The 27,065-nt window shown below is 32.6% G+C and overlaps 1 protein-coding gene across 1 annotated transcript; it reads right to left on the bottom strand.

Annotated features, from left to right (window-relative positions):
* Positions 1-13,081: 13,081 nt before the first annotated feature.
* Positions 13,082-14,305, bottom strand: LOC129795424 (venom allergen 5-like). Its single transcript, XM_055836666.1, has one exon. It carries the CDS (start codon positions 14,265-14,267, stop codon positions 13,143-13,145), a length of 1,125 nt encoding a protein of 374 aa, XP_055692641.1. The 5' UTR covers positions 14,268-14,305; the 3' UTR covers positions 13,082-13,142.
* Between the last annotated feature and the right edge of the window lie 12,760 nt (positions 14,306-27,065).

The following is a 27,065-nucleotide window of genomic DNA, read 5'->3' as shown; positions in this document are numbered from 1 at the left end:
AAAGCTCTAGCAAAAACTTTTTAGTAGTACCTACCTGGGTGAATGGGATCACCTGTTTTATTTGCGAATTTTACGTGGAAAATCATTAAAACTCATGTAAGAAAACTCATTTTTAGTTAATTTCAATGTATTTTAAACTAGTTTAGCCATGCTCTGAGTAAATTGATGATCCTTAACCGGTTAAGGACCCATAAAACGTTTTTATCTGAAAGCTCGTTTTCGAAAATGCCAAATTTTGGCAAGTTAATTATTTATTCAACTTGAAATATATCAGAACTATGTCTTAAGTCACTGAAAATTTTAAGATAACAAAAACACATCGCCCAGGATTCACAGGATCAAAAAGAACGAAAAACTGAAAATTTAAAAGTTGAAATTTTTGGCCAAAAATGTCTTATTTAAGCCCAAAGGAACTTTATAAAATTTATTTTCACGTTATTCCGGTTTTTCGTCCTTACTGATCTTGTGTGTCCTTTAGTGATGTCCTTTTATGATCATAAAATGTTCAGTAACCATTAAAACATAGTTCTGAATTATTTCTAACAGAATAAATAAAAATTAGGCGATTTCAGGAAGAGTCTGAGCTTCCTGAAATCTTTGGGGGTGAGTTAGACACCCAAACTCCTGCATGAGGCGTAAAAATACTTTTCTTCTTACATGAATTCAACGATACTATTCACAATAATTATTTTGGATTTACTTAAAATTAAACTCTCAGCATAAAAACAAATTATGTAATTTGTACATAATAAACTTTTACTCATCTAAATATAATTGTCAAGAAATTTGAAAAGTTTATCATGGAAAATGAACCTTCATTGCCCGCCAAATCAGAGACATCTTCCCCACTTTATTAAGTTTTAAGTCAATGATGATTTCCCTCTTTTGCCATCATTATTCAAGATTGGGGATGATAAGTAAGTTGTGGATAAAGGTGAGTTCTGTGACGTATTGACGGAGTGTGGGAGGAAGGGAAGGGAATGAGTGGCACAAAAGTCACGCCGGAAGGGACAAGCAGAGTTTTCTTCTTCCATCTCCTCAAAAATAAAATATTTAAGAAAAAAAAAGTTCAAAAAGTGGATGGAAAACTTTAAATGAAGCTTCAAATGAGACTTTGATACACAAACACGCGGAGAGTCTACTAAATGAGAATTCTCTACGTGTTTCAGCGGTGAGTTGGGGGGGAATTACATAGCATTTTCTACCTGTTTTTCCCCTAAACATACCTCTTGACTTTTCCTCCAACTGCGTGGGAAAAATTTGAGACAAAAAGTCGTAAAAAGTTGGTCAGTTCATGAGGAATTTTTTTCTTTGTGAAGTTTTTTCTTTAATTTTCACATTGTTCACCTTTTTTTTGGACTAATAAATTCAAAATTCGAATTACCATTTTCCCCTTTTTAACGGGTATTTTCTTATACTTTTGTTTTCTTTTGTGATATGGAAATTATATAAAAGTTTTTGGGCGAAAAAAAAACATTAGGGGAGCCTGGGATTAATCTGACACAGTCTAATTTTAAGTTCTAGTCTAAAATTCTCAAGCATATACCCTAAAAAACTCAAACTAGGTTTAACAGAATTCAGGTCTGGTTTAATAAACTTAAACTGGACTTGCATAGTAAGTGAATTTTACTCTAAGCTGGTCATTTCATTACAAAAATTATCAAAAATCAGTTAAAATTATTGAATTTTAACCTATAAAATTGAACTTATTCACTTTCCCCGAGATTTTTACGTTTCTATACAAGCAAGAGTTACCAAAGAAAAACTCGAAAAATCGCATTTCCTTCAAACTACTGTGAGAGAAAATTGTAGAACATGAAATATCCATTATGAAGTAATTTTAAGAATAATTCCTTCTTTATAATCTTTGGCTGATTCCATGCTAAGCGATTTAAATAGCCCCATTTTCCACAATCTAAATTAATTGACTCAACTGGAAAGATCGTTCATTAATTTTCTGTTAAGAAATTTTCATGTTCTTTCTCTTATGTACATAAATTTCTCATTGGTTCCGAACAGACGGAGGTGAATTTTGGTTGACGACTTCGCGAAGAGAATTTTTTGACACTTGGAGTATTATTGGCGGTGACATAACTTCACTTTTTTCCTTTGAGTGCAAAAGCAAAAAATTTGCTATTTTTGGCGAAATCCACCAATTTTGAGTTTTTTTGCCAGGGGAAAATTTACCTCACTTAAAACTTCAGTTGAGTGAGGCATATTTTGTGCCCGGGGCAAATCCTCCACGTAACATAACCTCAATGCACATTTTGCGATAAAAAAAAACAGAATTATGCTGATTTTCGGCTGAAAAATGCATTTAGAGCATAAGAGAAGGCTCCTGGGGGCACTGCAATGCACTTTTTCGTACAATTCTCACTTTTTTCGCACAAAAAATTGACTATAAGGTTATGTTGATGCGAAAAATCTTTCTCCAAATGTCAAAAACGTGAAGACGTCAACCAAAATTCACCTCCATCTGTTCAAAGCCATTCGGAGCATAATCTGTAAAATACATGACAAAATATCCTCGTCCTCTCTATCCAAGTCTCTATCAATATTGATTTAATTGAGAATTAATTGGCATTTTCCTTTGTACAGTGCATGTACAGATAGACAGAATATTTCTGATAATGTTGTATACTAATCTAGCATATAATAAAGCTAAACATAATTATTTTTATAATATGTACCACATGTACATTTCCCCAGCCTCTTCACCCACAAAATTGAAATTGATATTAATTTCCTCTTTGGCCCGGTGATGTAGGAAGGGGGAATAAAAAAAAATTACACACGGTCGATATTAGCCAAAAACTGTGAGGAGGTGGGATAGAGAATTTATCTCTTTCACCTTTCTACCCCAGAGAAAGCATATTTTTATTGCTCCACTATGAATAAATAAATGTTTGTCCACTCGTGCACGGCTGTGACATGAAAGTGGAATCTGCAGTTAAAATTTTTATTCAACTCGTGGTATTTTTCCAACCCATGAGGGATCCTCTGTTTTTTGCATCCCATCCAACCATGAGGGTGCTTATTGCAGAAATAGTGATGGAATTTTGTCTATTTACACCTCTCTGTGCACTTTTGTGCAGAATTGTGGAAATAACCACACAGCATAAAAAAAAACAAAACCAACATCCCAAAAATGCGACAAATCACCCACCAACCGCAAATAAAAGATAATAATTTTTAGGAGTTTTTTTTCTCATTTAACATTCTATGTATATGATATACTATTTCCATTGTGCTATATAGAATTTTTTTTGATTGAAAACTCACAGAGAAAAATATAGAAAATATTGTATGCAAAGTTTTGAGCAAATGATGAGCTTCAGTTGTGACCATCACAATGCATAAAGTCCTTTTAATTTATAAATAAACTGTCTATACAATAATAATCTATGTTAAAATTATTCTCCTAAATATAGATAATTGCTACATATTTGATCATAGGTTTGTACCTCCGTGTTATCTGTTTAATTTTCTCTAGCACTATCAGGGGTAAATGTTGATTTTGTGCGTTTTGTGAAAATGAATTTGCAGTGACTTCCCTTGAATTTGACCTGCGGATATTCACAGAATTATGTGTGGTTGCCCTTCTCTGACAGTGTACGTACTGTATGTGTATATATACGTTTACATAATGCAACCCCAAAATACACTTTCCTCGCCCTTCACGCACAAGACAAGCACAGCATATAGTACGTTCACGTATTAAAAGCAAACATTGCACATTATCAGAATACATCATGTTAACATTGTGCATCAGGAGATCGTTTTTGCTATTAAATACCTTCCAGCTAGATTCCACATTAACAAGGGGAATATTCCCCAGATGTCTGCTGGATTTTAATTAAACTACTTCCAGTTGCATCCTTTTGACTTCAGCGTAATTACAAGCTACCTTTTTCTAAAAAAAAATTATCAGAGTAAAATAATAACATTGGAAGTCTTCTTAAAATCTAGGAAAAAATGTTACAAATTGTAGTTAAATTTTCAATTAATTGATGCATTAAAGTCAGAAGATAAATACAGTCGTGCTCTCGTGGTAGGACCGTCGTCAAAATGACTTCTCCGCGGTAAAACGGCTTCAGAATGAGGAATTTTGCCTTCGCAGTGGGACAATTAGTACTATTGGAAAGGTAGGATACTAATTGTCCCACTGCGAAGGCAAAATTCCTCATTCTGAAGCCGTTTTACCGCGGAGAAGTCATTTTGACGACGGTCCTACCACGAGAGCACGACTGTATACTTGATTTAATGAAAATAATAATTTAAATTAAATCTTTTTGCAATTAGGGGAGAACAGCCTTAATCCGAGCGATTAAATAAATAGTAAATGATTGATTCTGTCAAAGATATTTTTATTTTTATTTTTAAGCGCTTCTAGCGATAATTTTTTGAGTTTTCAATGTCCTAGACAGCTTTTGAGCTTGTTGAGAACTTTCATTTGAATCCGATTTAAATGAAAGCGGAATCGGAAATATGACTGTTAAAACTCGAAATTTTAAATGAAATTATTTTAAATTCAAAACTAACATTTCAGTCAATTTGTCTCCTTCCTCAAGGTGTTAAATGAATAATTTTTAACTCATGTAAAAGAACAAAAAATCTTTCATTATTTAATTATTTTTGAATAATTATTTGATCCAGAAGCTTTCTTGACCGGTCAATATACTGCCTGAAAGAGAAAAAGAAATTGACGGAATCCAAAAATAGACAAAAATTGACCACAGAAGAAGGCGAGGTAATTCGCCGAAAGCTCTGGTAAAAATTGTGTTTTTCTCAGATTGACACGCACCCTTGACGCCCCCGGAGAGAGCATCCCAGCTCCCACCAAAAAAGTCAGCTTTCTTGACATTTCCCGGAAGTTATATTTAGGTTGATTATGTATAATTTCCATTGTTTTTAGAACAAATATTAATTTATTATTGTTTCAGCTTTGAAAAACTTCTTCAAATCAGACAAAATCCTTTTCATGGCACTCGTTATAGGTCTTAGTGAGATTTATTTCGGGAATTAATCATCTCGATAATCTTTCTGTGTATGAAACTAAGCTATTTTCTCGTAAAAAAAGTGTCATCAATTTCAAATTGAAAAATATTCTAATATTTAGAACTTAATTCTATTTCATTTTTATAAAAAAAAAATTGAATAAATGAAAACAATTGCAAAAAGGTCCATTCTAGGCCATCTTTCCCTAATTATAAGGTATTTATTATTCAATTGATTTCCTACAATTACCTACATCAACGCTAACAGGTGGGAAATGTTCTTTACCTGAAACCTTACTTTATAGTTTAGCTCCTTGGCGGACTAAAACTTTCCTCCTTGGTGAACTTAGCGCAAGAAATAGCATTCAAAATTTGTTTTCACCTTATGTGTACCCTACCTATCTACCTATGTATGTATGTAGTACTAATTCCTTCCGGAAAATTCACCACTTTGCAAAGGTTAGTGTGGAATAACAATAAATCAAGGTGCAAAATAAGCCCCAAAAGCATTCACAGAACTTACAAATTCCTATTGAATTTCCAACGTAAAGAGATTGCCAAACCACCCCGCCCTGGAGCAGAACACGTTGCTATTGAAATGTTCAATTTCACGTATGCAGAGGATTGTAAGTTTCGCTTGTCAATAAATTTGAATATTTTGCGGTATATATAGAGTGTATAGAGACATTTGGTTTGGGAACTATATATATGCGGGGTAGTATGTAGCACCCAGGTCACAATGCAGGAATCCTCCTTAAGGCTTGAAACATACCAAATTTAATCCTCAAGAAGTAGACAAACATAAGTAGACATTCGGCATAATATACACAGAATTTAATACAAAGAGGGATTCTAGTTTAGGGGAAAATTTCATGTGGAAATATTTCACTATTGGGGAAAATTTGATTTATTGTTTTTCATTTAATTTCTCCTAAATCGATTCTTTTAGTATAATTCCGTCCGAAAATGACTCTTATTAGATCCTTCTTTATACTCTCAAGTCCATTAAGATTAACAATTAATCACAGAATTAGGATATTTTGTGCAATATTTGCAAACTTTTGTCTAATTTTCACATTCAGGTGTTTCAATTATTGGTTCCGAATGTTAAGTAGAATAGAGAAAATTTATAAGGATTTTCAATATTTTCTAAAATAATTATTATTCAAATTTTACCTCTTGGAGTCCTCGTGAAACATAGAAATATTGAAACATGCGATCATTTTATTGCGATATTTATTCTGTGAATGCTTTCAAAGGCCATTTCGGAGTCAAAACGTCTTCTTTGGCCTTTTTTACGTATATAATCTTAACGTATTTCCAACTTGGAAAAATAATTAAATTCATTTAAATTCAAGAAAATAAAATGTTTCACATTTGGGTCAGCGTATGACCCAAAAGACGCGAAGGTGTTACTATAGTCAAATAAAATAATTTAGAGAAAAACCGGAAACGACTTTTCTCCTCTGAAGGAAGAAAAGAAATTTTCCTGAATTTCATGAAATTCTCAAACCCATGACAAACATCGGGAGATGACGGGTAGTTTAATAATGCGTATGTCCAACATCCTTGATGCCAACATTTCGATTGAGATGTGTTGAATTTGAAAACCAATCATTTGCATAGTTTCTTCCGGTCAATTTCGCTATATAGCAGATTGATGTGATGTACATTGCTTCGCAATCGAAGTTTATATACATCACATCATATTACCATTTTACATACTACACCAAACTCTCGTTTCGTTTATGCAAATTCAACCCGAAAATCCCGGAATGTAGGAATGTATAATATACAACCACTCTCCTTGCGACTATCGAACACGTTTCATTTACAAAACTTGTTGCCTAAAAGAACACGGTTACACTGGAATATTACATTTCAATTTTCAACTCAATACCTTACCTATACATCTGTTATTGGCAACATATTTCAAATTTCAGTACAATGCTGTGCTTAATGATGAAAGTTTTGATGAAAATATCAAATTCCATCAAATATTACAAAATATTAGTTTCTCTCTTAAATCTCTCACCTGAAAAAGTTTATTAATTATTCCGTTGAAATTTGAAATAAAACATAACCTCAAAATGTTGTTTCAGCAGATGAAACATTGAAACCATTAGAAAGTGAAACATGGAGATATTGATCATCTTAATTACGATTTTCTTTTATCAGTAATCTCAAAGAATCTTTCCATTTGCGTAAATTTTCTTTGACCCTTGCAGCATATATTCGGTACATTTTCGCGTTTAATTTATTATAAATTCTATCGAGTTAACCCTTTCACGTTTTTTGGGTCATACGTTGACGCAAACATGAAACATTTTATTTTCCCATGTTTTTATGAAGTCAATTGTTTTTATTGTTAGAAATACATGAAATTCACGCAAAAGAAGTCGAAGAAGATGTATTTCTTGAAAAAAAGAGAGCATGTTTCAATGTTTTTATGTTTCACGTAGGACGCGAAAAGATTAATTAATTAATTAATTAATTGTTTTTCTTGTTAGAAATACATGAAATTCACGCAAAAGAAGTCGAAGATATTTTGCCTAAAAAATAGAGAGCATGTTTCAATGTTTTTATGTTTCACGTAGGACGCGATGGGATGAATTCAGTCATAATCTGACGTAAAAGTGAAACATTTTGTTTTCCGGAATTTATTGAATTTATTATAACAATTTAAACTTAAAATGTCTTTGTCTTCCTACGACGATTCGGAGGCATTTCCATCCCTTCTTCAGGTACAACAATTCATGGGAAGGGGAGAACAAATCAAAATTAAATCTCTCAAGAAAACACTCATGGGAATTTTTTTCGATGAATGACATTTGATTGATTTCCTTTGAGTATGCTTTCAAAGTTAATGGCATATTTATTGTCTCGTCATCTTAAACACACACTTCACCCACACACGTTGTATTTGGGGGTTAAAAGAGATTTTCCACCATCCCATCGATTCATTTCAATTTGCCGCATCCAAGTGGAGAGATAAAAATAAATTTTGTATGTTCTACCTTCTTCTTGTTTTCTGCCGCGGGATAAGAATGGCAAACGAAATGTGAGGTGAATGGAGGCAGTATAAATGTGCGAGAGGTGAGGGATGAATGGCAAAAAGGGGTGAATGAGGGGAGCTTTATAGCAATTTTGGGGTGACTAAATTGTTCACCCTCCGGATGTTTTTCCAAGACAGAAAATTATCCGGAAATCGGGTAGATAAATCAGACACAATCGAGGGACAAACATTCAACCATAAATCCATATCAATTGAGTGGAAAACCTCGAGGCGATTCATTATTATGATTTCATATTGAATTTACTTTCCATTCTATCGCGCCTTCCGATCAATTTCCGTGGGTTCTCCTCTTGCCAGCATTTGCGTGGGAGGGAAGAAATATCACAAAAACTCTCCTCTTCAATGTTGAAGGGCAAAGAAGAAGAAAAAAAATCTTCTTCGTAGTATTTATTGATGTATTATTTGCATATGCTTTAATTTCTCATAAAGAAATTTGACTTTTGCAAGGAAATAGGTATACTTCTTATAACCAATAAATTGCCACATTTTATGAGTCTCTCTTATGGCAACAAAAAGCGAGGGAGGATGGTCTCTTTCATGGCTTTTTTATACCCCTTTTTCGGGGGGAGGTTTGAAATTTGAATTTCAGTCTCTCACTCTCAAAATAATCTCTATATCGATGGTGGAAGAAATATCCAACCCCTGGACCAACCCTGTATGGGACATATAAATCCAAAATGCAATAAATACAGACGACAAGGGATGGACCTTGAGATCGAAAACTCGCATCGCATAAACTGGACACTGTGTGCCACCAAAATTACAGTCCATAAATTTTTTTATACCCATAGATTTGGACTTAATAACTTTCTGCACCATTGAGCTGAACTTTTCAACTCTCTCAAAGCTTGTGCATACAAATAAAAAGTTTCTGCTGCCCTTTTTTTATTGCCCAACCCCCGTCCCCCTGCTTTTCCCGGAGTTTTCGTCTGGTGGGATTTTTTTTCATTTCATTTTCCATTTGAGGGATGAATTTGTTGAGAGTCCGCACGCAGAAGAAGGCTGGAAATGAAGTATAAATTCATTTAATTTTAATTTTTGAGGTGAAGCATTTAGATGAACTTTGAACTTTTTCAATGAAAATTCTGCTTGAAAGCTTTATTAAAATATTTGAGTTAATTTGGAAATAGACTAATAATAAACCTGAATAATGTAAAATTGTGGGAAAAATTTTATTTAAATATCACGAAGGGTTAATGTGAAAACGTTAATTTTTTGGTTAAGAAAGTTGTAAACGATCTTCGAAATAAGCTTTATCTTAAAAGAATTTTTATTTCTTACCTCTAATTATTCAAATGCATACCTTCATGAAGGCGTATCCTTTGAAAATTAAAAATTCTTTTAAACAGGGTGAATTAGGATCGCTGTGAAATTTATTTTTAAAAAAAATGAAAGATACAACATCTTTAAAATCTCAAAAATTTAATAGAAAAATATTTATTTTGACGTCAAATCAGCCATTTTTTATATCAAAAATTAAAAAAAAAATAATAGTTTTTTTGTAAAATATTTCTTTCCCAAAGCAATCCAATTCATCCCGATGAGTTTTTATTAAAAAAAAAAGAAGTAAAAGGCAGTACGAATGAATAATTAATGAAGAGAAAACACCTTGAGGACAAAGTATTTCGGGAAAGGTTCAACCTCTTCAGAACATCCTGACACATTTACGTTTCAAGAGTCAAACGTTTCAGTTTAGAAGCAAAAACGATACATTTAGTGGAAGCTTCAAAAGAAAATGTTTAAGAATTCTCACGAAAAGCTAAAAAAAACTACCTACATAAATACATCTTTCTCTATAACGAAATGCAATTTATCCTAAATGTAACCCATCTATTTAAAAAATTAAATAGAAAGAATAAAAAAGAAACGCCTTTTTGGCTTCTTTTCCTAACGAATTCTGGGGGTTGTTTGTGGGTGGATGAAAAAGAAAATGTGGAAGAAACCATTTAGCGTTTAAACGTTCAACCATTCAGTTTACATTGTACGCATTGAAGGAGCATAAAAAAGATGCTCAAAACTTACAATGAAAAGCTCAGTAAATTAATTAATAAATATTTCGCTATATACGAAATGCAATGGATTCCAACGGTTAATTGTGCAGTGATTGATCGAGGAAAACTCTTTGTATTTCCACTGATTTTCTCATTTGCCCTCTTTTGCACCGCTTGGCATTTATTTTTTCAAATGGAATCATTGGATAATGTTCTCGAAGTGACATTTACGTCGAATCTAACAATTGCTTATTTTCAAACAATTGTCACGATTTTAACAATTAATTTGTACTCAAAGAAAGATCTTGTGAAGGTATTGAATTACTTTGAAGACATTGCAACGTCAAAGGATGAGTATTTGGCAGCAGAAAGAGAAAAATATCTTGGGAGGAATCTTCAATTTGCATGGAAATTAGTCAGGTTCGTTAGGTTAATTAAAAAGGATGTTATGCGCAATTCAGAGGAGAAAGTTTGTGACGAAGAGAAAGTTTTTTTCTTTTATAATGGAAAAGTCTTTAGTATTAATCCAGATTTTTTCTCCTATTCAGCAACCAAAGAATCCTTGAAAATTGAAGATTATGCCTCTGAAGCTTCAAAGATATCAAGGATTTCTTGGTCTCTTAATGACTGTTTATCAGAAAACTAATCGTTACATATACACCCGCGAAAAGCAAAAATGAGATATTTTTAAAGGCAAAAATCAAATGGCAATATCTTCGGCTGTGGTCAACTGATTTTCAAATATTTATCAGATTTTGAAAGGGAATTAAATTACCTTTCCAACGATACTCTATTCATCAAAATCGGTGCACTAGCGGCCGAGATGCAAGAGGTCAAAGTGAAAATTTATGAAATGTTGAAAAAAGAATCTTCTACCTAGGTTTGCAAAAATGGTTCCCAAAAATGAACGGCTTTACCAATTTTCAAAAATTTGCCAGTTTTGGAAATATGAGAAATGTACCTTTCTAAAACTGGTAAATTTTTGAAAATCGGTTGACCACAGCCGGAGATATAACCATTTGAATTTTACCTTCAAAAATATCCCATTTTAGCCTTGTCCGGAAACTTTTCATGGTTAGTGTAGGTAATAATTAATTGCACTAGGGGAAAACATAATTTTCCAAAGTATCATCACAATGTAAGTAAAGACCTGATGAAGATTCAATTTTACATCGAAAAGTCAAGAAGAAAAATAATAAGACAGTTATATCATAAATCATTTTCCTAAAAAAGTAACTAAATATTTCAGTAGTCAAAATTGAAACTTTCAGCAATTTTTCATACATTTCAAAAATTTTTAAATGAAAGTAAAATACAAAATTTCCTCAAGAAAGTAGCCGTGATTTTTTTTAATTAGTTTAAAATTGAAAATATCTCTAAATAATGTTTCAAGCCAAGACTTTTTTCATACATTGAGCATAACATCCTTCATGAATGAATGAAAACAATAAATAAATGAAAAGAAATCCTCTAATTGTGATTTTTCTTCTCTTCCACACAGAACCTTTCTCATTGGAATGTCTGTAGAGAGTCCAGTTTTCCCTTTGGCCAGTCTTCTTCAATCAAATTTTACGCGTGGTTTGACCTACAGAATTCCCGGAATACCCCCAAATAGTATATTCTTCATTCCAGCTAATACAGTGGGAGAAATACTTCTCTTCTACCTTCTTGTTTGTGTCATGATAATAGGCGATACACTCCTTTTGATTTATTTCTTCTACTTTCGCGGAGAATTTTTGGCCATCACATCTCTCACGGATTTACTTTCGCTTCCTCCAACATCGTCCAACTATCACGGAAATCTTCTTAAAAAAATTTATTGTTCCCATCAGAGGGCTCTCAATGAATTCTCGAGACTCTCCAATTTCCTCTGGCACTTCTATTGTCAGAAGCTTTTTGGCATATCACTGTATTTAATTACGAGTCTCTTTGTCTTCTCAAAGGGCAACGATTCACTCCTTATTGGCATTTTTCTTCTCATTTTTATAATTTGTCAATTAGCAATGCTCTGTATCCCAGGGCAGCTCATTGACAATTGCTCCGAAGCCTTTAGGGAACGTCTCTATATGAATTTTTCGTGTGAAATGAACATTAAGGATCAGAGAAATCTCCTAATACTCATGATGGGGGCGCAAAAGAATATTTCAGCTCAAACTTTTGGCCTAGGGAAGGTGTCAATTTTCACATTGGTCCAGGTAAAAAAAGAATAATTTTCAATAATTTTAATTGAGCTGAGATTTTTTCCTGAATTCGTTGAAATATCCTTAATTTCTTTTTGAAAAGAAAAAATTATGACGAAGACAAGAAAAAATCAGTTGAAGATTCAAATTATTTTTTCAAATTATTTCCTTATTTAAATTTGGTCAAAATTAAATTTTTACAGGTGTTCAAAGCAGGTGTATCCTACGCTATTTTCATCAATGCTGTTATTTTTTAAAAAGTATAAATTATATGTAAGATAAATTAAAATAAATTGAGTGTGTTAATAAAAGATAATAAACTTTTCCATTGATAGAGGAGCACAGGATATTTTTTAAACAAAATTCGTTTGTTTATTGAAAAATTTTGAGACGTCAACTATTACCCGTCTATGGGGTAAAAAAATACACAGTAGGGGAGAGCGGGGTTAAAAAAGTCACTTAAGGGTTTAGAAAAGGCTCAAAATATCATATTTCATAAACATTTAAAGCGAAATGTATAGCTCCATTCTTTAGAATATTTCTTGCCCTACAACTCTTTCTCAGATCATTTTATTCTATCTAACTAGGAAATATGATATTTTAGGCTTTTTCCAAACCCTTAAGTTACTTTATTAGCCCCGCCCTCCCCTAAAATTGTTTGAAAAATAATAAAAAAAACGAATTCCACTGAGGAAGGATTCAAAGATCATGAACAAAATTCTAAATGATTAAAAATTCTTACAAACAATTGTGATTGAAAATCATGAGGAATTCCTCTAAATCAAACCACCGGAAAATCAGGAAAATTAGAAATTCACGCCAGGAAAAAGCAGATAGTTTTTCTCTTTTATTAATTTTCAATTCCAAGATTTATTAAGGAATATTTTAAATTTAATCTTCAATGTACAAAATTTTCCTTCTTGTAATTAATTATCCAGAAACAATTTAGAATTATCATGAAAATCGACAATGCGAAAAGAATTTTGGTGGAAATTCCTTGGCCAATTGATCCTCCTGCATTACATACGCTTGATTTTCCGGAATATTTATATCTTTTCACCTTCTCACTGTGATCATTTGTAATTAAGGCATCACTCCTTGGAAGGAGCTCCACAAAAGGCTCCTTAGCGGAATTATCTGACCCATCGGCGTCTTCCTGAGCGTCTTCTTTGTAGTCCTCCTCCTCATAGACATTCATTTCTTCTTCAGCATCTTCTTCCAAATTATCACAGAGACTATCATACATAGCACTTGGATGGGCATGAAATTCGGAGCATTCAGAGGAAGAATCTCCAATTTTGTAGGTATCTTCACCTTTAACCAAACCAGCAGAGTAGTCACACGTAATGAGATGATTGTACCTGATCCCACTTCCATTCAATGTCTTGTACGTGGCCACAGCGCATCCCACGCGATGATTCCGTTCAAGCATCATGGTTAGGAAGTGTCCTGTTGAGGTATCCACTTCCTCGGGGGCATTCACCGATGCCACTGAATGTTCAGCAAACCACAAATCAACTGCAGAAGCGAGGTATTCAATCGAATCTCCAGCAGCATCCACGGGGGATTCAAAGAGAGCAATATTCTGGCCAACAATTGACCAGGATTCAGTGGCACGACATCCATCATGGGCAAAATTGCAGTGTTCAACATGCTTCGTGGAGAGGAATTCCAGCTGATTGTCCCAATGCATCTGCATCATCCGTGAAGCACTTGGTTTCCCCTCAACGTGTCCTCCTGCGAGGAGATTTCGGTAGTAGTTGTGACGCAGAAGGAGCATTTTCTTCACCTTTACAGTCATCTTTGGCACCACCAAGTCCTCACATTCACCAAATTCAAAGGAATTTTCATTGCAGGCAACGTGGGAGGTTCCAGCAGCACAGGACTTGCTCTCAATACTACACCAATCGACCTCATCTCCAGAAGATTGTCCAGATTGATGTTCAAATGAACGTGCAGATGATTGTCCACCACAGAGACTTCCAACCAAGAGGCAGATTAAAAGGAACTTAACGATATACATTGCTGGGAAAATGAAATCCTGCGTTGAATTTTTTCGATTTGATTGAAAAGTTTCTTTTTTAACAAAAATAATTTGATGCACTCTGATTTAAATTTAATATTTTTAAAAATTTTTTATTAAGAAAAATTTAGATTTTAATTATTTTGTATTTTTAATTATCTATATATTTTATCACAATTTCCCTGTGAATTATATACCTATACCTCCACACTATCTATTGATTTTCCATTGAGGCACAAATACCAATCGATGAAAACAATTTTCGAAAATGAGCTTTAGAGCTTTAGTTTATGGCTTAAATAGATTTTCAAAAACATAAACTTTCAATTTTCTCAATAACCTGGAAAAGCAAATTATTTCAAAAAGTAAATTCTTAATGCTTAAAAGCCCCATAAATTCGAGAAAAAAAGCTTTTATACATTTTCCACATCTTTTGCATTTTTTTTTCTCTTGTGTTTCATGACCGGGAATGATTCTTTAACCAAAGCAAGTCTATTACATTTGCGGGTAAAATTAAAGGAATTTTTAATGCCTTAGATACATATATAGCTATTTCCGAGAGTGACTTTTTCGACCCATGGCGGCCAAAAGGGAAGAGACCATCTACTGTAATTTCTTCAAATGAATATTTAATGAAGCATTCGATGGGGCATTTTAATTTTTAAATAGTGTATCGTTTCCATTGGAGATGCTTTTCCTGTTATTTAACATTTATAAAGAAACCTTGGCTACTACGAGGGGGGTGGGGTGTATTAATATTTAATGCACTTCTGGGGATATTTCTTCTCATAAATTCACCCAAAATTTATTCTTATTTCTGATGTTGAGGTTAAAAGGAGATTTTTTATCATAATTCAAAGGAAAAGATCTCAAAGAATATTTTTTTGTGGTCCTTAAGGATTTATTTAGAGGAGAATGCCTTTATTTTGACTCTAAGTTCACAGCTCTACTTTTCTTTTATCAAAAAGGACATAATTATAATATTTATAGTTTCCATCTTATTCCCTTTGAACCCTTTCAATATAAATTGTGGGTATATATAAATACGGAAGTTCTGTTAATTACATGTCTCCACACACAATATTATACCTATCAAATTAAATTGATAGATGTATTTTCAAAGGGTGGCATTTATGGGTGATAATTGGTATTTGTCTTTCGGACACAAAATACAACCGAAACCAATCGATTCAATAAATGCGTCTCCGAGACACCACGCAAGCTCTTCCTTCCATATTACAACTTATGTGATATACATAAAGAAGCATACATAACGTACATATATAATAGCTATGTAGGGGTTTAATAAAGACCTTCCATGTAACGAACGGGGGGAGACTTGTAGAAAGTTTATTATTGAATTACTTTCTTGTAGGCTATTAATTATTCTTTTCCATAAGGACGATGGATTTTCCTTTTATGTTTACTTCCATTGGAAATGACGTAAAAGTCGAGCCGAACTACTTTGCAAAAGTGGCCATTTGGGAATGTATATAATCTGTCTGTTTGTCCTTTTGAAAGTCAAGAAAAAACTGGCAGGAAATGAATTTTTAATTGAGAGCGAATAGCCTGTTTACGTATCTGGAGGGTTTTTATGTTTATTTTTTTTTCCTCAGTGGAAAATTTTTTGAAATTCCATACAAAAGAGAATCATATCGCAAATTCACTTCACGTTTGTGCATAATTTTGCCACGACTGCTGCTTCATATGTGGGAGATGATTTTTGTTAAAAGGAGATTATTCATTTTTGAGGTTCTCCCTGACATAATTTTGAAAAAAAAAATTGTCGATGCTGAAAACAACATAAAAAAGTGCCGGAAAAAACTTTCTGTTTATCGAGGGAAGTATTTTGTGAAAGTTATTAAAGTTATTTACCCAATGATGCATAAACTGCGCGCCTTCATTGTGCTTCATTCTGCAATTTATTTTGCATGAAGCAAATGAATCTTTGCTGGATTAAATAGAAAATTAGGGGTTGGGAAAAAGCACCAAAGTTCTCTGATTTTGCAGTTGAATACACTTCTATCCGTAAAAGACCCTCACGTGGTAAAATCTCTATAGCACCCTCTTACTCCTCCACAAGAAGGACCATAACAGTAACATCAAACGGGTGGCTTAATGTCCCTTTTAATGAGACTTTCTGTTCACTATATTCATTGTATATACATATAATTTTTTATTTTAACACAAAGAACAAAATCAAATAAAAATTAAATGAAGCATATGCTCATTTGCTTTATGTGTAAGAGAAATATAATGAAGCACTACGGGGGCGTGGTTTGTTAATCTTTCGGTTAATACTTTCATAGGTTTTTCCTAGAAAAGACAAACAGAAAATCTTCTAAACAATAAACTACCCAAAAGCACTGTAGCATATGCTTATTGCATTTGAAAAGAAAGTACATTAAAAATGTGGGCGTGGCTTTGAAATTTTCAAGAAACCCCCAATTAGCAAAACACGGAAAATTTTTTAAAAAAAATCATTTTGAGTTCGTTTTACAAAGTCTTTCTAAGCTTAATGATTTATGAATCTTTCCACACACTGAACTGCAAAAATGAATAAGCTCCTTTCCTGGTAATGGTGGAAAAGTAGAGCACACAGTGGGATGTTTTATTGCGAGATTTTTATGATATTCACAGAAAATCCCGCAGAAATGACAATTTCCCGCCGCTTTTTGCTGAGGAAATCGTAAAGTTTCCCCATGATGGTGGTGGCTATATAAATGGAACGTCACCCATGGTCCATGGATCATATAAAATTAAAATTATATTGTTCGCCTTTTCTTTCTCCACATGCAGCTGTGGTGGTGAAAAGTGCGTGGGGGGAGGGAGCTTTTTGAAAAGTCACTTCGGGGCGGGGACTTTTGTACAAATGAAATAAATTCAAATGGAGAATAGAAAACTTTTTGCATTGTCAACGAAATGTAGCTCAAGGGTGCAACGAATTACATTTACTTTTGTAATCCACACAAAGGGAATAAAATAAAAGAGAAAAAATAAATAAAGTTAAGGAGTTTATGTGGAGTGTTAATAAGTAGCAATGTTTCATTCTTTGAAAGTTAAACTTCAAAGTGATCAAATTGTTTGAGAAGAAGCTTTTTACAAAATGCTTTTAATTTGGTAAAAAGTAATTCCCATTTATGAAATACCAACGATTTTTTTCAATTGAAAAATTCAAAAAAGCACCAGAAGGGGAAAAAAACAAGGATTAGGTATCCCAAATGAATTTGTAATCCTCTTAAATTTTTTGTCACATTAATCATATTAAAAGCTCTATGTATGTACCCTTTGGTCATTTATGTTATACGTGCTATTTAGCTCATGTATATTTGCAAAACAAAATCACTTCTATCTCACCGCACAACCCTTTTTGGTTACCTACAAAAAATCCCCTTGCTATTGAGGGTAGTTTTTTTTCTGTAAAAAATTTTTTTGCCTCTCAAATAAATTTATGTAGCCTCCAAATTGGAAAAAGTGAGCTTTTTGCTGGAATTTAATTGAATTTTCAGTGAATGTCGAATGATTTGAATTCCAATGGTGTTAAGGATTTTGCATGTGATTTGGGCACGTAGATAGGCCCTATGTAGGCAGGACGCATTGACGCACTTTCACCACCCCCTCCCCCTTCCATGTGACCACATTCCCATGAACATTCCAACCACACTGTGTGTTTATTTATTTGTCACCTCCAACAAAATATTTACAACGAACTTTTATCTTTATGCTCAAACCACGGCGGGGAAGAACTTTCAGCCAGATTGTTTTTGGTGGTGATTAAATTCAATTGGATTCTATTTTGGATTTTTTTAACATAAAAATAAGAACTTTTAGCACGAAGCTTTGAGTTTATTGAATGATAATTTGGGATCAAAAGGTCGTTAAATCTTATTCAGACAATCTGGGAGTTTCAAGAATTTTCAGGACTTCTAAGAAGTTTTAGGAGCTGTGTTCTTTTTTCCTTTTAGAGGCGTCAATAAATTGAAAAGCAACTCAAAACAATGAACCTAGTCTGTTATGTATATTACAATGTACTATATACATAGATCTTACACTGATTCTAATACTTCTAAAACAATAATGTTGGAATAAGAAGATTTATTGTAAAGTCAATTGAAGAATTTAGAATTTTTGTCGGAATAACTTAGGTCAGAAATTTTAATTGTTATTTTCAGCTTTAATTCTTTTCTTCAATTCAACGTATTGTTTTTAACGAATTTTTAAAAATTTTAATTGATCATTTCGAAATAAAAATAAATATCGTTTTATCTGCTTCAGAAATAAGATATTATGAGCTTTTCTAAACCCTTAAGTGACTTTTTTGTCCCACTGTCCCCTATATGTTACCTCCAAATAAGACGATATTTACAAATATTAATTTAATAATTTTAATAATTTTTTAACACATTTTACACTCTTTTCTTGCATGAGAAGAATTTCTTTATCGTAAAATTCAAAAAATATAATAAACTCCTCTTAATATTTCTTTAATGAAATTCGAATAAAAGAAATGCAAGAAAACCCTTTAATAGTGTTCAAAGGTCAATGTTAATTCAAAAGAAGCTTTATTCCTTCATGTAAGGATTAACAAGTTAAGATTAATCAAAGAATATGGAAAATTTTCTTCTTTTGTTATTTTTTAAAACTCTTTTCCTTCTCAAAAAATAAGAATTTTCACTCAAAATTAAATATAAAAATTTTCCTCACTCATTTGGGGAACATCAAATAAACCATTTGTAGCTTTTTCCAAACTTCCCCTCGACTAAGCAAGTGTTCTCTCGTGTATTCAATGCGGAGTTCAATGGAAAGAAGCTTTCCCTCTTTTTATGAGCTAATGGTCCTCTTTTCCCGGCAAAATCATCCACCGTTTAATCGAGAACATCTGCGTGAATTGGCAAAATTAATAATAAGAAATCAAATAAAGCTCAATTTTCTTGAGGAATTCTCCGGGTGCTCCACCAAAGCTCTCTACTACGTCCTCCCCTCGCATCGCACTTACCCCTCAAGAATCTGATGGAGGAGATGTTCTTGGGAGACAAAAGTGGCAATTGAGTGTGTGTAAATGCGTTGAAGTGGAAAATCGGGGGTGGCACAGAGAGAGAGGCAGAAGCAGCAATCAAATAAATGAGAAAATGTCTTCGGAAAACATTCATCAGGGTGAAAATTACATGAAAGACAAGCAACAGAGGCGGAGTAGGGAGAGAGGAGTACTACTGATGAGTGAAGATTGCCAATAAAATTGCATTTAATGCTCTCTCTCAAGCACTTTCAATGCTACACGTCTTTTTTCACCACAGTGGTGTCGTAAAAATGTGATTGAATTTGCGCATTTTCTGTCTGAGTTTTTTTTTTATTCCTTCGTGCAGAGTTTTCATTTGAATTTTCTTTCATGCTGGAAAAGTATTTGTTAGAGAAATGACAAAAATATGTACATATGTCGCATCTAAACAATGTCATGTTGTGGTAAAAAAAATTTCTTCGTGACTTGCGAGTTGATTTGTCTCATTAATGTTTAACAGTCTTTTAATTTAATTCTTTTTCAGGGATTTTATTTTTATTTGGAAACAATTCTCTGTATTGCTCAAAAGTTACAAATGTCAGAGCTTTTATATATAAATATATATAGCTATAGGGGATATATTTATATGTAACTTGAAAGGAAGTAAAAATTAACTTAGTTCTTTGGAAAAGCCAAATATTCTTGATTGAAAATTAAACTAACAAACCATATTAAAAGATAAAAATTCTCATAAAATTTAAAAGAATTTTTAGGCATAAATAAAAATAATATAGAATAAGTTTGACTTTACAGACTCTGCTAAAATTATAATATTGTTTTTTTCTGTTGAATAAAAGGCTAAAAAGTAGTCATAAGTTTTGTAGCGTCGCTAATTTTGATGATCCTCACTGTATGCGGTGTGAATGAGAGGAATGTATGTGTTGTATGTCTGTTGGTACTCCTCGGTGGACCGAAGATCGGTTGATCTCCACCGAGGAGCCCTCTCTTCTGCTTCTCTTCCACAATTCAGTTTTTTCCCAACCCTCGGTCAGAGAGGACACAGAAGGAGGCTACAAGGAGACATAAAAGGGGAAAGGAATAAAACCACTAGAACAACACGTAACTTTTCCCATAAGAATAAAAATTAAATAACAAAAAAAACCCATGTACATTTAACCCGTATTAATTAAAATTAATTTATAATTTAAATAAACCTTTTCTTTTCCTGGGAGGAGAAAATTGGTACAGTTTGCTAAATTCCATCGTTATATTTATATTTTTATTTAATTTTTTTTTTGTATATTTAATCTTTTAACGATGTTTTTTGCCGGCTGGGAATGTTCAGAATTTTAACCAGATTAGCTAGAAAACTTTTCTAGAATTGAAAAGAAATTTTTTGAGGCTCAGCTAGAATTATTCTACTGAGAATCCGGTTCGGAAAATATTTTCTTTCGGGAGCTTTACTCTTTACAATTGAATCTGATCAAATTAGGTAAAAACTGAGTGCGTACTGGGTAAAAATTATTTCCAAATAAGACATTTTTGAGATCCAATAAGATAGTTTAGTAATGAATTAGGCACATTTTGCGTGCGAATAACAGGAAATTTCATCCACATTAATTTTTTTCACTATTCAATTAGTTATTTTATAGGTTTGCTTACATCTAGGAATTTTGACCTGGTTGTAAAGTATTACAAAAAGTGGTCATAATTAAATAAGAATTGTATTACTTGATGACTTCTAAAAAATAATACTTTATGAGCATTTTGGGACTAATTTTTTAACTTATTTAGTAATTTTCAATTAAATTTTGTAAAATAATAAATTCCAACAACTCTGTGCTAGTTGGGATTGATTTTATCTAAATATTCTGCTCCAAAATTAGACAATAGTGGAGGAATTTTGTCTCTATATGTCGTGTAATTTGGACCTTACCACATTGTCAATATTCATGCAGAACATTAATTAATCTTGTGCAATTATTAATTAATTGTGACGATTGAACTGTGATGGTTATTGTGGTCCATGAAGGGAAATGAATATCTCTCGTCTCTTCGGTCTGTTCTTCTTCTTAATCCCCGTAGATATTGTATTTCTGCAATGAATAAGACGACGAGTAAAACCTTCAAATACGGTGGATTGTGTACGTATTATCCCAAACACTTTTCCCATTAGTCCTTATTAGGTGACAAATATCAGGAGACGAGGGTGGTCAACATAATTCCTAAGCATGTAGAACTTAATGAATCGCACATTGGGGAATTTATCTCCACAACATTCGTTCACATAAGACGTCCACCCTCCTCCCATTTCTGCCCAAGAAAACGACGGAAAATCTCATTTTTCTGTGATGCTATTATTCAATTTTCTCCGAAAACGTCTTTCTGTGAAAATATTGCAAAAGGGGGAAAAAGGAAAAAAAGTCCAACACGAGGAAATTATTGATGATCATTTATAATTCCATCCGAGTTTAGCGGGAGTAGGGGGTGGAAATGAAAAAGGAAATGTATAACAGACATTTCATGTGAAATATTTCTATACTTATCCATTCAACATATCCCTTTCTCAGAGAATTATTACCTATACGTTCAAACTCTTGCAGAATTGCATGTTTTCCGCAAATATTTGCTCATTTTTCTGCACACATTTCTGCATTCTTTCTCCTCAATCTTAAATGACTTTTTCATCTGGAAATGAATTATCTCAATTTTATTGAAAAATCAGCAATTTTTCATCTCATTTTAATTTCCAATTTTTCCATCAAATTCATTAAAAAAAAAAGCTGCTCAGGAAAATTAGTCAAGAATATTGGGAAATTGACTGAAAGCTCAGAAAGCTTTTAGAGGGAAAGGAAGATGTCAAATGCGAAGAAATTTAACGTAAAATTTGGGTGTGGCTTTGTAATTTTTGCACTATAATTTCCAGATTTATTTTTTCAAATTATGGGAGAAAAATTCAAGGGAAAATTCCATTTTTTTTATTTCTTTTCCTTTACAAAAGAACAGCAAACATAAAGGCAGCATACGAAATGGCTGTCTTAATAACCTTCAAAAATAAATAAAAATCATTATTTTTCAAGAAAAATTAATAAATTCCTTAACATTGGAGTCGATTCTGTTAAAAATCTTTTCTTTTCTTATCTTAAAACATAAAAATTGTAAGATTTTGACATTAAATGTTTTCAAACCTTTCTATTTAAGAGAAACAAAGAATTTTTTGTTCTAGAAAACATTCAGAAAGATCTTTAATGACCTCTGGAAAAGAAATCGTTCTTCAAAAGGATCAGTCATTAAAGAAAGAAATAAAATGTCAAAATCTAAGAATTTTTATTAAGAAAAGAAAAGATTTCTTCAGAATCAACCCCTCTGCAACAAATTACCTGTACCAACGTATATACAGACACCTTTCCAATGCCAAGGGTACGTGCTTGAATTTGCCTTTGAGCACCAACCATGAGGAATAAGAAGTTTTTCTGATCACGAATTGGCATTTTGTACCAGAGGCTCATGTAGAGTGTCTGTTGGAATTCATTTGAGCAATTTTCAATTAGCTGCCCCGGCAGGGAGAGAACAACCAACTGAACCAACACAACGGCTATCAAGAAAATCCCAACAATGATGGAGTTGGTGAGTTTGCTGAAGATGAAGAGGCTGCTGCACAAATAGAGGCAAATCCCGAAGAACTTCTGACAATAGAAATGCCACAAAACGTCGTAGATTGCAAAGAATTCTTGAAGAATATTCCGGTGAGCTTTGTAAATTATTCGTAGAACTTTTTCAGCATTACCCTGAATTGTGGTTTCATCGGATAAGTGGGTGGCAACTGAGATAATCGAATGGAATTCACCGCGAAAATAGAAGATAAAAGCCAAAATGAGAGCATCTACGCTGACAATACTGAGGCAGAGAATGAGGAATAGAAAGAACTGCCCGAAGCAGTTTACTGGTTGGTAGAAAATACTACCAACTGCTATACCAGGTATGCTGTAGTACGTTGGTCGTGTGAAGTTGGTTTGAATTAGTCCCACTATTGGAAAAAATAGGCAACCAAATCCTAAGCAGTAAACTATCAATCTGAAAAAAGAAAGTAAGTTTTTTCACTTTGTAGGGGACCTCAGGGGAAAAATGTAAGAGAATGCGTAAGATGAAATCAGCGTAGTCAGAATATAGTAAAAACTAGCTTAATTTGTAGACGATTAACGTTCACATTAAATTTTCGTTTTTGTCTTTAATAAAACGAAAAGTGGAAGAAAATCACCTTTCCTTTCAGATTTTCACCAGGTATTTTAAGGTTAGAAGATTTTTTTTTTAATTAATTGTTAACAAAGGGCGAAATTCACTAGAAGGTCGAACTTAAAATTTTAAGTCGGTTTTTAATTCATTCTAAAAATTTTAAGTCAGTGTTTAAATTCGGGCTTAAAGATTTAGGTTAGTCTCAAAGTTTTAAGTCTGTCAAATTTTTAGACTGTCTTAAAAATTGAGGCCGATTTTTAAGTCAGTCTAAAAATTTTAAGTCAATTTTTTTAAAGTCCGGATTAAAAATTTAAATCAATTCTTTAGGTCGGACTTCTCCTTTTACTTTTAAATTAATTACGCTAATTTTGATGAATGGAGATTGGAGGTTAAATTCATTAAATACTCAGACAGACTTAAGAATGTCTTAAATTTTCTTAAGATTCTTAAAAAAAAAACTTAAAATTTCCTATAAAAAAAATTTAAGATTTTTAAATCTTCTTAAAGGAAACTTAAGATTTCCTAAGTCAGGCTGAGTAGGACTAAACGTACATTTTTAGATGATTTTTTCTGATCGTCTTTGGGTATCGAAATTCGTAAAAATCATTAAAAATAAAAATATGCAATTAGCTCGATTTACTTAAGAAATCTTAAGGTTCCCTTAAGAAAAATTAAGGCATTCCTCAGAAAACTTAAGAAATCTTCAAAAAACTTTAAGAATCTTTAGAAAACTTACGTTTTTCTTAAAGAATTTTAAGTCTGTCTGAGTAGTGAAAAATATACAATGTGTTAATTTGACTTAAACATTTTAAGACCCACTGAGTAGTGAATTCCACCCAAAATCCATTAATTAGCTTTTTTTCTGAGGTGAATTCTCTTTTTTTTAAATCTGCAAACTATTTTAAAACCAGATGATAATTTATTTTAGCTAGGACTCTAAGCAAAAAAAAACATTTAACCTCTTCTGCCGTTTACGCTTTACACGTTCTCTTACGCCGTTTTAAGTGAATTTAACTAACATTATCCTTCCATATAGTACACACAGTGCTTACCGTACAAAAATCCATGCAAGTTTCAGATTTTTTCTGAGATAAATCCGTCTGGTTTTAGCTATGAAATCCTCCTTAGACACGATAATATTATCAAAGTATTTTAGCGTTTTCATTAATTTTTTGCTTGAAAATTCATTAAATGTGAAAATTGTAACGATCGTTTGGATCCCGGCAATTGTGAAATTAATGGAAAATGTTAATTCAAGTATATTTTCCAGTGATTTCATTTGAAAGAGCAAATGCCACACAGAGAAAACTACCATTAGCCCATGAAGAAATGGTAGTAAAAATTTCTTTCCTTTGTTAATCACTGAATACCTTGTTGGAGGAACAAATTCAGTTTTATTTACTTTAAAGTAGAAAATTATGTACTTTTTGAGCTTTTCATGGGCCACTGCTGACATTTTCTTATAGTAGAAAAAAAAAGCTCACGATATCTTTGAAATGTCGCACAGAAATGAAGTGATTGACTTTACAATAAAAGAGCGTTAAGTTCTGTAAATTTTATATGAATTTAACCCTTTCGTGTTCACATGAAACATAGAAACATTTTATTCTTTTGGATGAATCTCAGTTAAAACCATTCCTTAGGGCTCTTCTACGTAAAGTTAATGTATTTCGAGCTTAAAAAATAATTTAATTAATTTAATTTCGAGAAAATAAATTGCTTCACTTTTGGGTCAGCGTATGATCCAACGGACTTCAAAGGGTTAACCCTTTGTCTGTGCTTATTAGAAATTTACACCCAGAGTTATTTTAGTTGGGCGTGTTTCAAATCTTTTGATTAATTTTTTAATATACCGTCATAAGGAGTTATTTTACAACATTTTCACGATTTCTCTGGCTTTTCTTTTGGATATAACATTTGAAAATAAAAAAAATAAGGGGAGGGTATTACTTTAAAATAGAACGTGTGAGATTCGATGATTTAATAGTAATGCTGGGTATAGTTAAATCGTTTCTTTCAGTAACACATTTTGATACAATAAGAGTATTTTTTAAGAGTTTAAACTTTAGTTTAAGGTATTTTTTTTAATTTGTTTTTTTTCTTAAGTGAAGTTATTAATATACCAAAATGTTATCCATTTTCATTCAGTAATTTTACAATGAAAAATGTTCATTTTTCTTAAAATCAAACCTAAAACCCATTTAAAGGGAATACAATATTTTATTATTATTTTTTTCTTTACAAAAGAACAGCAAATATAAAAGCAGCATAAGAAATGGCCGTCTTAATAACCTAAAAAATACCAATTTTTTCATTAATTTTCAAGAGAAATTAATAAATTCTTAAACATTGGGGTCAATTCTGTTAAAAAAATTTTCTTTTCTTTTCTAACAACTTAAAATTTGTAAGATTTGGACATTAAATGTTTTGAAACCGTTCTATTTGAGAGAAACAAAGAATTTCTTGTTCTAGAAAACATTCAGAGAGATTTTTAATGACCTCTGAAAAAGAAATTTTTCTTCAAAAGGTTCAGTCATTAAAGAAAGAAATAAAATGTCAAAATCTTAGAAAAAATTTTCTTAAAAAAAAAGAACAGAATAGATTTTTTCCAGAATCAACGCCATTGCAACAAATTACCTGCACCAACGTATAAACAGACACCTTGCCAATACCAAGGGTACGTGCTTGAATTTGCCTTTGAGCACCAACCATGAGGAACAAGAAGTTTCTCTGATCACGAATTGGCATTTTGTACCAGAGGCTCATGTAGAGTGTCTGTTGGAATTCATTTGAGCAATCTTCAATGAGCTGCCCCGGCAGGGAGAGCACAACCAACTGAACCAACACAACGGCTATCAAGAAAATCCCAACAATGATGGAATTGGTGAGTTTGCTGAAGATGAAGAGGCTGCTGCACAAATAGAGGCAAATCCCGAAGAACTTCTGACAATAGAAATGCCACAAAACGTCGTAGATTGCAAAGAATTCTTGAAGAATATTCCGGTGAGCTTTGTAAATTGTTCGTAGAATTTTTTCAGCATTTGCCTGAATTGTGGTTTCATCGGATAAGTGGGTGGCAACTGAGATAATCGAATAGAATTCACCGCGAAAATAGAAAATAAAAATAAGAATGAAAGCATCCACGCTGACAATACTGAGGCAGAGAATGTGGAATAGAAAGTACTGCCCGAAACAGTTTACTGGCTTGTAGAAGATACTACTCGCTGGTATACCAGGAATGCTGTAGTACATTGGTAGAGTGAAGTTGGTTTGAAATAGTCCAACTGTTGGAAAAATTAGGCAACCAAATCCTAAGCCGTAAATTATTAATCTAAAAAAAAAATAAATTACAAGATTTAACTTTAATTCTGTAGGGGACCTCACGTGAAAATGTAAGAGAAAACGTAAGTAGGAAGAAATAATGTAAAATATGCAGAGTTTTTTTTATGTATAGCCAACATAATTTATGGCCAATGTTTACTTTTAATTTTCAATTTTTATCTTCATCAACAGAAAACTAAAACTTAATTTTTTTTTTCAGAATTTAAGATTAGGATACACGAATTATC

The sequence above is a fragment of the Lutzomyia longipalpis genome, chromosome 4 (assembly GCF_024334085.1).
Source record: "Lutzomyia longipalpis isolate SR_M1_2022 chromosome 4, ASM2433408v1".
Lineage (NCBI taxonomy): Eukaryota > Metazoa > Arthropoda > Insecta > Diptera > Psychodidae > Lutzomyia > Lutzomyia longipalpis.
This window is presented reverse-complemented; position numbering and strand designations above follow the sequence as displayed.